Source organism: Oncorhynchus gorbuscha, unplaced genomic scaffold, assembly GCF_021184085.1.
Source record: "Oncorhynchus gorbuscha isolate QuinsamMale2020 ecotype Even-year unplaced genomic scaffold, OgorEven_v1.0 Un_scaffold_21:::fragment_2:::debris, whole genome shotgun sequence".
Lineage (NCBI taxonomy): Eukaryota > Metazoa > Chordata > Actinopteri > Salmoniformes > Salmonidae > Oncorhynchus > Oncorhynchus gorbuscha.
In genome coordinates this window covers 51,950-65,074 of record NW_025745053.1, presented here as the reverse complement: position 1 = coordinate 65,074, position 13,125 = coordinate 51,950, and the positions used below count along the sequence as shown (strand labels likewise).

The following is a 13,125-nucleotide window of genomic DNA, read 5'->3' as shown; positions in this document are numbered from 1 at the left end:
GAACAAAGTGAAGAAACTGGACACGCGGATCATGCAGATTTGGCACAGGGGGACAGCACAGACAGCAGTCAGTCGGGACGAGAACTGCCAGTATAGCCCTCAAGACGCAACACCAGGAAATCATGCAACGACTCTCTGTCTTTCTCTCATCTAGCCTTATCTGTGGGTGGGGGACGTTTATACGTGGGCAGAGACTGGCATTCAGCACCCATTTACCTTCGCTGTCCGAAACAGCGCAATGCATATCTTCTATAATGTATGAATCGTCTGGTTTGTAGACGTGAGTCCGGGGCAAGTCTCTCATGTGGTCCTGCACATCAGGCAGGGAGTGGCTGGAGCCGTACTGGCCATAATACTGATTACTACGGCTGTCGTACAGCTCTGGGCCCAGGGAGGAGGCCCGCACATGAACACCCATGGAGCTCAGCAGGCTCTCCTCCTCCGAATACTGGGAGCGCATGGTGGGTCTGCCCCGGCTGTATCCCGCCCTGTACGAAGAGCGATCCCTGTCCCCATCTCTCTCATAGGAGCGGCTGCGGTAGCCGGCGTAGTCCCGGGACGAGATCTTGTCCATGCCATAGCCTGTGGAGCGTGAACGGCCCGAGGTGTAGTACATGCGCTCGTCCTCCTCGGGATAGGAGTATCTCTTCTGCTCATAGGCACTCTTCCTCAGGCTGTAGGCCATGTCGTCCTGCAGCTTCCTGGCCCGGGACACTACAGTGCAGCTGCCACCGCCAGACGTGCTCATGGTGTAGGAGGCCAGGTCAGCCTCCACGTCACGTGCCTCCTCGATGGGGGAGAACTTGGAGATCTTCTGCTCCATGCCTTGCTTGCGGTGCTTGCTGCGCTTGGAGGACATGACGGCCGGAGCCAGGATCTTGGAGGCGTGCTTCTGGACCCCGGTGCGCTGTGCGCCGTGTTTGGTGTAGTCATCATAGTAATAGGATGATCCCCCACCCATGCTAGTGCTGCTGCTGCCCACTACTCGGCCATATGTATCTGACCCTCGTGGGTGGTAGCTGCTCTTACCCCTGCCATGGTGGTCGTATGGGTCTTCCTCCCTGCTCAGCTCGTCCTCCGGCCTGCCGTAGGAACTCCCTCCTCTCGCTGGGCCGCTCTCCCCCATGTAGCGTCCACCATGACCGTCGCTTCGATGCATGTCTGCCGCCATGCCGCCCAGGCCGTCCTTTGTCAGCTCACTGATGTCGTCGCACATGACGTAGTTCCTTGGGATGTTCTGCTCCAGGCTGGCTGGGCCGTAGAGACCGTCCTGTGCATAGGTGGATGGGCTGTCAACCGAGTGCAGACGGTCAGATGGAGTGCCGTGGCCGTAGCTGTTGGCCACTGTGGTGGTGTACTGGCCGTAGGAGCTGGCTGTAGTGTTGGTGTAGCCGTAGGTGTTAGCTGTGGTAGTGGTATACTGGCCGTACGTACTGGCCAGGGTGGAAGTGTACTGCTGCCCGTATGTGTTGGCAACTGTTGTGGTGTACTGGCCATAGGTACTAGAGACTGTAGAAGAGTATGGCCCATAAGTGTTGGTCATAGGGGTACCAGTATACTGTCCGTATGGGGGCGCCCCACTGGAGGAGGAGTAGATGGCATCTTGGGCTGTGGTGGTCACCACTACAGTGGGGTTGCTTATGACCTCATAGTTAGTGGGCATCTTGTGCTCCAGGTCAGCCAGAGAGGTCTGTCTGGGTCTCTGATGAACAGTGAGGATGTCTGCCTGGGGCTGGTAGGGAGTGGTCTGGCTAGGGCCAGCTGGGTAGGACAGCTGGCTGGGGTATGGAGAGGTGTGGGTGGGGTAGGGAGGTTGGCCAGGCTGGGCAGGCTGGAACCCCTGGTGGCTTGGCTGTTGCTGTTGCTGGAGCAGTGGCTGCACCCCCTGCTCTGTCGGGTAGGGGGGCTGGCTCTGGGGGTATGTGTGGGAGGGGAAGGACCCCTGGGTCTGGTAGGATGGGGGAAGATGTTGGGTCTGCAGGGGGATGGGCTGGGGAAGAGCTGCTGCCTGGGACACTGAAGGGTAGGGGGGCTGGTTGAAGGCTGCGGTCTGGTAAGGGGTGCCAGGTTGGGGTGCTGGAGCTGGCTGGCTCTGGGGATGGTATGACTGGAAGGAGACGAAGGAGGAGATGGGAGGGAACTGGGCGGCTGTGTTGAGGTCACTGGTGTACTGGCTCAGTGGTGCTGTGCTGGGTCTGGTCAGCACCCCGTTGCTCTCGTAGGACGCTACCGCCGCCGCCAGCCGCAGGTTATTCAGCTCGCTGTCTGACATGTAGTCTCGCGGGTCGCCCATGCAGCGCAGGTAGGCCATATCCCTCCTCTCCCTCTCCTTCACCAGGGTTTCCTTGCGCTGATGAATGCCCAGCTCCAGGTAGCGCAGCTTGGCATCAATCTCCTTCTCCTCCTCCTCCAGCTCCTGCTGCTGCTTGCGGAGCTTGGTGGACTCCTGCTCCACTGCCTTCAGTTCGTGGGTGAGGTCCTTCAGCAGGCTGGCTTTGGCTGCCAGACCTGGCCTGGACCCGGCCCTCAGGGAGGGCACAGCGGGCAGGGCCGGGGTGATGGTGGGGAGGTGGCTCTCATCTGGAGGGGGGCTGGGCAGGGTCCTCTTCACCTTCCTCAGAGCGCTCTGCTGCAGGGCAGCAAGCTGCAGTGAGATGGGACAGGGCCGTGAGAGCAGGGGGTTAGGGTTAGCTAGCACAACAAAGCACTGCACATGTGACATAGATATGTATTGATTCTCAAGGACGATACTAAAAACAACGTATATTCTTATGGTGTGATTGTACATGTCTTAAGGTGCCTGTGCAAAAGAGAAGAACAATAAACAAATAGCTGTAAACTGAAGCTCGGTAAATATCAATATGTTTGCTAGCTTAAATGGTATTGCTTCAGTTACTTTGCAGTGCAAAGTAATACAAATGTCTATAATCTAACATGTCCACTAACATTTCTCTATTATGTTACAACCTCAGCCATGGCACAGCTGTGTAGGCAACACAATGTGAGTGTGTAATAGTTAATTACTTCATAATTGTTTAATTGTGGTAATTAAACTTGGATTTCCATTGGGGGTTAAATGAATCACAGCCACAGTCTCCAGAAAGGTTGGGGAAGATAGCCCCTGTATCTGTCAGCAACATTACTGTTTAACTATGACAAACTCATGAAGATGCTCCCACAGCAGTTCTACATAATCTCAGTAAATGTTTTACAACCATACATCTCTCTTCAGAAATTCTAGTAGGGTATCAAATAAGCCCAATTAATACCCAATAAGATTGGAGGTCTTATAGAGACAAACTATATTCAGTCGAGCCAGTTCTGACAGTCGTGCCAGTTCTGACAGTCGTGCCAGTTCTGACAGTTGTGCCAGTTCTGATAGTCGTGCCAGTTCTGCCAGTTGTGCCAGTTCTGACAGTCGTGCCAGTTCTGACAGTTGTGCCAGTTCTGACAGTTGTGCCAGTTCTGATAGTCGTGCCAGTTCTGACAGTCGTGCCAGTTCTGACAGTCGTGCCAGTTCTGACAGTCGTGCCATTTCTGACAGTTGTGCCAGTTCTGACAGTTGTGCCAGTTCTGCCAGTCGTGCCAGTTCCGCCAGTCGTGCCAGTTCTGCCAGTCGTGCCAGTTCTGCCAGTCGTGCCAGTTCTGCCAGTCGTGCCAGTTCTGCCAGTCGTGCCAGTTCTGACAGTCGTGCCAGTTCTGACAGTCGTGCCAGTTCTGACAGTTGTGCCAGTTCTGACAGTTGTGCCAGTTCTGACAGTCGTGCCAGTTCTGATAGTCGTGCCAGTTCTGACAGTTGTGCCAGTTCTGACAGTCGTGCCAGTTCTGACAGTTGTGCCAGTTCTGACTCCACGTATTCATCCCCTTCAAATCCTCAATATTTATGAAATCAAACAATTTCAAGTCTGTTTGTTTGTCTTCAATTCCAAATGAATCTACTCCCTGTTTCTTTTCAAATGCTATTCAAATGTAATACTCAGGTTCATCAGTACTCTACAAGAACTGCCACTGAATTCCACACAACTTTTTTTCCGTACAAGATTAGGTCAGTTCACCATCACCCACATTACAGAGGTCAATCATTTTCTGTTAAGTCTCCCTGACCCCCTCAAACACTGCAACAGCTCCTTCAACAACTCCTTCAAATTCAAAATGAAAAATATCTACTGGACATTCCACTCAATGACTCATCCCAATAGTTTCCTGCCTATCTGTCACTGCCCATCTGTCATTTTAATAATGCATCATCCACCCCAAATTATAATTTTTTCATTTTTCTTTGTGTAAATCTCAAATGATTTATTAATTGGTCTTAAAAATCTGGATACTTGTTTTCTATGGTTTAACACATATTTGAAAGAGGGAGGTCGGAACTAGAAGCACAAGCATTTCGCTGTGACAAATACAAAAATTGAATTGATTTGATTTGAGGTGCCTTACAAGCCTCTCAGTTTTTTTTAACCTGTCCTGCACATGCTTCCGTTTGCCTTTTAAATTCTCATAATACTGTTTTGTATGTTATTGTGTGCAAATAAATAAATAAATAATAATAAAAATCACAAAAGAAAGCATTATTCACAAATACGGCGGACGGTTCACTTAAATTTCAGAATTCGTTCGGCATTTTCTTCCTTTCATAGTAATCTGTATATAGGGGGGACAAACGTCAATTTGCCATTTAAGCAAGAGTAACAAACAGTTGGAGTTAGTATTGGATGAATGGAGGTATCATTGTCCGGTTTTGCCTGTATTGATTTTAACGATTTCTTGACAAAAATATCAACTTTAATGGAGAGATACTTTGATAGTTCACATAGGAAGTTGTGCATATTAGTAAGATGGAGGACATGCCTCAACTGTGTTTTTTAAACTAGAGATCTGCCAGTGATAAATGTGTGTAATTGTCTTGTGTGTTTTATGTATAGTATATAGCATTGTAGGTGAATGCACTGTATGTTTATGGGGCCACATTTTAATATCAGTCTGTCAATTCGATACATACTGTACTACAGTAGGCTTCATACTCATTAAACATTAAAAAGACAACTGTCTATGTGATACTACGATTGAAATAAGACTCTTTTCTCTCTTTCAGTCTCTGCATGTGTACAGAAATAGCTGTTGAGGATCAAAGGATTGACCTTGTGACCTACCTGGCTCTGAAGAGCTTGCTGCTGGTACAGGTTTAGCCTGGCCTTAGTGTGCTCGTCAGTGGTGAGGCTCAGCAACTTGGGGTCAGACATGGACCTCTGTGTGTTCTTAATAGGGCGGGGCATGCTGGGGAGGCGCTGGGGTGACTCGGCTGTGTAGGCCTTCTGCTGGGGAGTGACATGGGCCTTGTTCAGCCCGCCGCTGGAGAGGGAGGTCTCCAGCAGGCGGTGGGGGGAGATGGGGGACACAGGGGAGTAGAGCACCTGGGGGGACTTGGGGGGCTGACAGATCAGGCTGGAGAGGGACTCGTTGTGGAGGTGGTTCATCGGCTGGGTCTGGGTCTGGTAGCTGATCTCCATGGGGTCAGACCTCCTCCTGTTCTGCTGCTGCCGCGGGTCGGCGGAGGCAACCAGCTGGATACCTGTGGAGTAAGGGTTGATAGTGGTGGGCACGCTGAGCTGTGGCACCACCACGCCCTGAGACTGGGCCTCCACATCTGTTTGGCAGGCTAGGCTTTGGCCTTTCTGTGTCCTTTCAGGGCCTGAGATGTAGTGGACGATCTCCACTTTGTTCGGGTCTGGCAAAGTGACGTGGATGGCCGGGGACACCTTCCCCAGCTGTTCTGTTTCGGTCTGGCAGGAGCAGTCTCGAATGGTCTGAATGGCGATGCTGGATGAGGTGGCCGTCTTGGAGGCTGCATCCGTCTTGTGGTCGGCCCCGGGATCCGAGTGCCTGGAGAAGCGTGAGCGTCTGCGTCTCACAGGTTGCTCCCACTCCACTTTCTCCTCGTCGTCGTCGGTTTGGACGCTACGGTCCACGCTGCGCCTGTTGCGTCTGCGCCTAGACATGATGTACCTCTCCTCACCGTCCTCTTCGTCTGTCTGAACACAACTGTCCACGATCCTCCGGGCTCCGTAGAACTCAACGCTCTCACCCTCCATTCCATCCCTCAGTCGGGGCATGGAGGTGGAGTTCTGCTTTCTCATGTTGGTCCTGGTCTCCATCTGCTCCTCATTGTTCCTTAGACACATGTCTGAGGAGGAGTTGGGCAGGGACCTGAAACCCATTTGGTTTCCGTAGGGCTTCAGCATCTGGCCGCTCTGGTCCAACTGAGCGGCTGCGGTGGCTGCAGCAGCAGCTGCAGCAGTCTTTTGCCGCTTCTGCTCCTCGAGCTGCTGCTGGAGCTGCTGCTGCAGCGACTGGATCTGGTCAAGCTGGGCTTTCTGCTGGGCCAACTGCTCCTTCTGCATCACCAGCTGGTTCTCCCTCTCAGCCTGCTGCTGCTGCAGGACCTGCTCCTTGATGGTCTGCAGCTCCTGGATCTCCCTGTGCACCAGCATCTGCTCTTTCTCACGATGCCGCTGCAGCTCCATGCGCTCTCTCTCCAGCTCCTCCTGCAGACGCAGCTGACGCAGCTTCTCCAACTCCACGCGTTCCCGCTCCATTTGCAGAAGCTGCTCCTGCTGGCGGTGCATCCTCTCCTCCTCAGTCTCAGTCTCCGGGTTGACAGGGCCGCTGGAGGGTGGGGTTGGGTGATGGGGCAGGGTGCTGCTCTGGGGCCCAGTGTAGCTTTGTGTTGGGGGGTAAGCATGGGCCGGAGGTGGCTGGCTCTGGGGTGGATGCTGGCCCTGTGGGTGGAATTGAGTTTGCATGTGCTGTGGCTGAGCTGGGGGTTGGTTCTGAGGCTGGACCTGGGGCTGCCCTGGGGCCTGAGTGTGGAGGTGAGCCTGGGTCAGGTTTATGGGCTGCTGCTCGGACTCCTTAGGCAAGCTCACTGAGGCTGATGTATGGGCAACAGGAGATTGATACGGGGGATCAGATCCACTTGATGTCACAGAGGGCTTCCCTAGGAAGATTGGGGCATCCTGAGTGGTGTTGATGGCGGCAGGCATGCTCACAGGGGTCGACGTCGTAGATGGGAAGACGTTGGGAGCCGGATAATGGTATGGGGCCTGGCCAGACATAGGCATCCGTGGGTTCACAGGCATCCTAGTGAGACTGGCCAGAGGCACAGGTGTCATATTGGCTGTGGGTAATGGCCTGTACACTCCACTTAATAGTGGGCGCAGCACTGAGGCAGGCTGGGTAGTGATTGGCAAGGTGGAGGCGATGGGTGTGTTGATGGTAGAATAGGTCATTCCATCAGCAGACCTCATGGCAGACGGGTACATGGCTCGGAGGCTGGCTTGCCTGGCATTGATCATGTTGGTGAGCGCTTGGGTGTGAGATATTGGCTTCCCGTCAGGTCCATAGAGCATATTTTGTCTCATAGAGTTAAGCCTGCCACCTGGACCTGTTCCTCTGCCTACACCGTATTGCATAAGCTCTGGGTTGCTCCCATAGCGGTCCATTGAGTTGAGGGCAGCGCACATTCGACTGATCTCTCTGGCAGTGGTGGCACTGTACTGGGCCAGGTTGGACTCCTGGAAGTTAGCGAGGTCTCGGGGGGAGTAGCCGTAGTCAGAGCTGATGTTTGACAGGGAGTTGAATCTGCGTATGGGCAGGGCAGTTGCAGTGATATCACCTCCATGGCGTAGGTCAGTGTAGGAGCCATACTGCATGCCCAGTCCGAGGAATCCACCCTCATAGGTGTGTTTCATGGTGCTGAGGTCCACAGCCAGCTCTCCAGAGGTCTGGAAGTGTGGGTCCATCTTGGAGTGGTAGGACTGGAGTCCGGCCTCTGCTAGGTTGGTGTCAGACATCGAGGGCTGTAGCCGGCCAGGGAACGGTAATGTATAGGCTTTATGCCCGTCCATAGAAAACTCCTGATACTGGCCCTCCTGGTCCGACTCATAAGAGAGTGGTGGCACAGAGTGTGGTCTTGGCTCTTGAGTGGCCACATTCTCATCAACATTTGGCTTTTGGGAAAATGGTCCGCCAACGCAACTGCCTCCAAATGGGAGGCGGTACACGACATCACAGCAAGCTGGTTGGTTCTCAGCTTTGATCTGCCCCCCTGTGAGGTCCACGGCATCCTGGCCCTCCTCTGTCTTCACCAGCTGGGTCACTGGTCCTCCCTGTGGGGCCCCATCCATTTGGACCATCATGCCATGAGGCCCACCCCCAGCCAGGTGCATCAAACCTGCCGGGGTTGGTTTGCTCTTCAGCTCCAGGGGATCTCCAGTGCCATAGATATCAGGGGCAACGGCAGGAGATATAGTACTGACCACGGCTGGGGTATTGCTGGTTTGGCTGACCAGAAGGTCTTTCTTGAGCAGCGTCATCTGGCCTGGTAGGTTGAACCGAGCTACGGAGGACTGCTGCTGCATCTGGTGGTGTTGCTGGAGCTGATGTTCCAAGAGCTGCTGTTGCTGTTGGAGCTTTTGCTGCTGCTGGAGAAGCTGCTGCTGCTGGATGCTCAGGTCCTCCAGCTTGGCATCGATCTTGGGGATAGATGGGTCAGTGGGAGGTTGTTTGTTCTGTGACAGGCACATGGCTGAGCCCATGCCCTGACCGAGGTCAACTCTGTTTTGTAGAGGGTCCCCATAGACCATGGGCTGTTGGGTCTGCGATATGAACATGGAGGCGGCCACCGTGGTTGCAGTGGATACCATTACGTGGGGCTGCTGCTGGGTGTTCAGGTTCATGATGAGGGGCTGGATGATAGTGGAGGGGTGGCTCCCCTCAATCCCGCTGGCGTATTTGCGTGTTTCTGTGGCCAGGGAGGTAAGATCCATGCCATGGGCAGTCATTAAAATGGGAGCTGCGTTAGTGGTTGTTCTCAGATCTACTGTTCTCAGATCCACCACACTCCCACCATGGATCATCTGGCTCGGTTCGACACTCGAGGTCCCCAGGATGCTGGAGAACCTGCAGAGAGAGATGTTGTCCATAGACATGGAACCACGGCTGTAGGTGCTAGCTGTGGTGACCATGCTGGTTCCAACACTGACCTTCTCCACCTTCTGCATCCTATAGAAGCTGTGCTGAGGAGACTGGTGGTATGGAGGGGTGTCTGGTGGACTGGCCTGTGGAGAGTAGCTGTCAAATGTCGACTGTCGGGTGAATCTGGTGGGTGAGGATAAAGGTGACGTGGCTGTGTTGACTGTCATTGGTTTGGCAGAGCTTATGGGCTCCAAGCTTGCGACCATGTAGGGGGCATGCTGGGAGGATTGCTGTCTCAAGAGACGTGGGGATATGGCCCTTTGAGATGTCTGTGTCCCCTGGGCCATCACTGGGGAGGTGGGCCCCGAGCCAGCTGACAGAGCCCCTATGCCTGGGCCGAATGTCTGAGTGGATATCTCGGCCCTCCTGGAGGGTGAGCGACTTGGGCTCTCGGTGGGCGAGGCAGAGGGAGACAGAGGGGGGCTGGAGCTCTTGTAGTACGAGTACATCTTTGTCGAGTGGGGCACTATGACATGCTCTGAAGATGTCGCACTCTCTCTAGCTTGGACCCCTCGGCTCTCGCCCACCCTCCTCGCAACTACCTCTCTCTGGCTGTAAGCCTGTGTTATCTCCGCTATCTTGCTGCACACATTTGAGATGGTTGTGGTTGAAGTGGCAGGTCCTCCAGTTTGTCGACCATACATGATGGATTGGGTGGTCGTCATCGTTTGACTAGCGCTTGTGTGAGGGATGGTCACTGCATCCCGGGAATAAACCCCGTAGGCTGCAATTGTGGTGGCGGCCGCCACTGGAGTAATGCCATTTTTACAAGTCTGGCTCTTCATCCCGGCTTTATGGACATCTTTGGAGTAGTGTTGTGTCACCCGTACATCAGGGATCCTTCCTCCAGCCTCAGAGAAAGTCACAGGTGCAGAGAGCTGAGTGGGGCTGTTGCCAGGAGTCAACAGGTCATTGGTCTGCTCAAGCAGCTTAGCGAAGGCCGACCCTGTATCTAAAAGCTGCTTATCTGGATAGGTACTGTCGTCTATTTCCACCTGCTCGTCTGCCTGCTGCTGTAACTCCAGGGCTGAGGATTGATGCATCTTAGTGATGTTTTGGGAGGTCTGGCGGATCTCTTCGTAGATGCCTCCTGTCTCTGCCGCCTCGTTTTCATAACTAGTCTCAGCCTGCTCGTACTCATACTCATCTTTATACTGTTGGCCATTCGTGTCATCCTCATATGCACTGTTGTGTCTCCCTTGTTGCTGCTGCTGTTGCTGTTTCTGTTGTTTCTGCAGCAACTCTGCTTTCCTCATCATTTCCTCATACACCTCCTCAGCACTCTTCAGGGGCTTGCTGCTGGAAGGCGTGGTGGTGGTTGAAGTTGTCGACGACTTCTCAGTAGGAGAGTACAGAGACATGAACGTGGGCAAGTTATACTCGCTGCCAGACTTGTAGAGTTTAGACTCGTATCCCTCAGCCTCTGAGTCAAGGCTCTGGGGGGAGTATTCTGAGGCAGAGGATCGATGGAGCTCCTCCATCTCCGCAGCTTGTCGCAGCTCCTCAGTAGGGGAGGCATCCTCGATGGGGGAGAGGTTGCTGGGGGGCGTCTTGGATCTCTCCCTGCGTCTCTGGGCCCTCAGCTCCTCCTTATCTCTTTTGGTCTTCCTGGCCGTGCTGCGGATCCTCTGTTGCTCCAGGTCCCTCATCTTCTCCTGCTCCCGCAGCAGCTCCTCCTCCTCTCTCAGCTCGTCCTCCTCTGAGGAGTCCTCAATGGTGGGCAACAGGGGGCCGTGGGAGCGGTGGCGGGCCTTCCTCTGCTGCTTGGCGTCCTCCAGTCTCTGCCTGCGACTGGGACTGCTGTCACTGTCTTCCTCCATGGAGGAGATGGAGGTGGGGGAGGTGCCAGAGTTGTAGCTGGAGGTGGTGGGTGGCAGGGTGGAGGAGTAGTCACCCATGGAGCGCTCCTCGGGAGACCCCGTTAGGCTCTCCATCTCCAACTCGGGCTCTCGGTCCAGGCTGAGGTCGTTCTCGTTGTTGAGCTCCATGTCGCGGCTGTAGCTGTTGGTGTTGTTGAGCTCGATTGTCTTGAAGCGGCGCAGGCCCCCCAGACCCCCCTCCTCTCCTTCCTCCGCAGAACATTTGTAGATGTCGCTGGAGCTTTTGGTGTCCTCCTCAAAGCTGCTGGACTGGTGAGAGAGGCGGCGCTTCTCTTTCGTCAACTCTGAGATGTGCTTGTGTGTTTTTATAGGTTTTTGGTAGCCGTAGCCTTCGTCCTCCTCGTCCTCCTCCTCCATGTCCTCCTCCTCTTCCTCGATGTCCTCGTCAGCGCTCATCTCCATGATCTGCCTCCTCATGAACTCCTCATCTGTCATCGGCTCCGGCTCGGCCACTTTCTTCTCCTCTTTGGGAGCGGCACTGTTCTTGTGCTCCTGTTTGGACTCCCAGTCTCCTCCGTCCTCCTCCTCCTCTTCCACAATGTCCTCCAGCTCCTCATCAGAGTCATAGGCCTCCGGGGTGATGGACAGCGACCGGGGTCTCTGCTCTCGGTGGTGCCGGCCTCGGCCCCTTTCGCGCACACTCTCCTCAACTGGCACGGTCTTGCACTCCAGCAGGGGCCTCATGGAGCTCTCCAGCTTGGTGATCTCGGAGGGGCTGGGGGGGCTGCCACGCTCGCTGATGCCCCTCTCGCTCAGCTTCATCTCCTCCTCCTGGATGAGGCCGATAATTTCGCTGTGGGAGCTGGAGATGCCATCGGAGGAGTAGCCCGTGTCGCTCAGGCTCTGGGGGCTCCGCGACAGGTCCTGAGTGCTGTTCTTGGTCTCCTAAGGGGATAGACAGAGAGAGACAAAATAACTCATAAGAAAGACATAAGAAATCAGCCAAAAACAATACATCAGACCAGGAAAAATACCTGAAAAAGACCTGAAAACCGCCAAAATGATCTTATGCAATGACTATTTTAACCATAGTATTCGTAATGTTCTTCTCCTCATAGAATTCCACCCATACTCACAGTGAACATTAGAGAGCAGTGGGGATTAGAGTGGAGCACTTTGGTATTCACATCAGCACTAATTCAGAACCACTAACTAAGGCCTTGATGGTTTTGCTCATTCATGGTTGTACCAATCTTAATGCTTCATATTTCAAGAGGAGCGATGGCTACAATGAAAAACAACATTTTTCTCTGTGTGTTGTAAATTCGTCAGTACTCTGGCTGGCGCCTGCTTCATCAGCATTATTTTCTAGATGTCAACAACAAGCTGCAGAGGAAGAGGGAAGGCACGGAAAAGATTGGATCCCATTTTCTAATCAATTGCTATACTGTGGCTATAAACTAGCAATACATTATCCCATTTCAAATCCACTGAATGTCCTACATCCAACATCTTGCTTTAATATATAACAACACAGCCTTATCAAAATGAATTTATGGGACACCTAAAAGGTGACTTACATCATATCTTGACTTCTTTATCTCTTTTATTGGTGTGATTGGCTCTTCCTTCTTCTGAGTCGGTTTTGTGTCTATGGCGGGTTCCACCAACTTCTCTGGTTTTGGCGTAGTCTCTTCCGTGGCCTTTGGTTGTTTCAGGGGCTCGATTGCAGGTGTAGGTGTGGCCTGGACAGGTGCCTTTGTGTCTCCAGGTTGCTTCGCTGCAGTTGGTTCAAAAGGTCCGCTCCCCAGGGCTGTCTGGGGCTTCTGCTGCTGCGGCTGCATCTGTCTCGGCCCTTCCTGCTGCTGATTGGTGAATTTTTGGAAAGGTGGCTGCTGAACAGGCTGCTGACTGGCCAGTGCCTGGTGGCGTGGAGAACCCATTGGTTGGTGCTTTGGAGACGGATGAGATACAGGAGAGGGATCCCGGAGACCTCCAGACATCAGTCGCTGGGTCTGGCAGTTCAGACAGAGCCATTCTTTCTTCTGCAAAACAAATCAGAAAAACAAGAGAGAGAAAGTGAAGGGGCTACAGAGAGTAGGAACTGAAGAATGTGACAAGAGTAGAACATTACTCCCACACTTCATGTTCATCTCCACTGTGATTCTGTGGATAAGGACAAGAGTGACAACATAACTTCACTGTGATTAAGTCTGTGGGTCTCAGAGGAGAAAGTAGTACTGTCTATCGGCAGACTGCTACCAGATCA

At 53.4% G+C, this 13,125-nt stretch overlaps 1 protein-coding gene across 2 annotated transcripts in view; it reads right to left on the bottom strand.

Annotated features, from left to right (window-relative positions):
• LOC124017456 (protein bassoon-like) overlaps positions 1-12,889 on the bottom strand; it is a 31,519-nt gene extending 18,630 nt beyond the window's left edge. Inside the window, exons 1-3 of one of the 2 annotated variants that reach the window (XM_046332645.1) lie at positions 12,437-12,889; positions 5,154-11,801; positions 217-2,644 (exon numbers count right to left, since the gene is read on the bottom strand). In XM_046332645.1, the coding sequence (XP_046188601.1) occupies positions 217-2,644; positions 5,154-11,801; positions 12,437-12,859 (9,499 nt within the window). In that variant the 5' untranslated portion in view covers positions 12,860-12,889. The remainder of the gene's footprint in view (positions 1-216; positions 2,645-5,153; positions 11,802-12,436) is intronic. The other variant, XM_046332646.1, reaches the window with a different exon arrangement.
• Between the last annotated feature and the right edge of the window lie 236 nt (positions 12,890-13,125).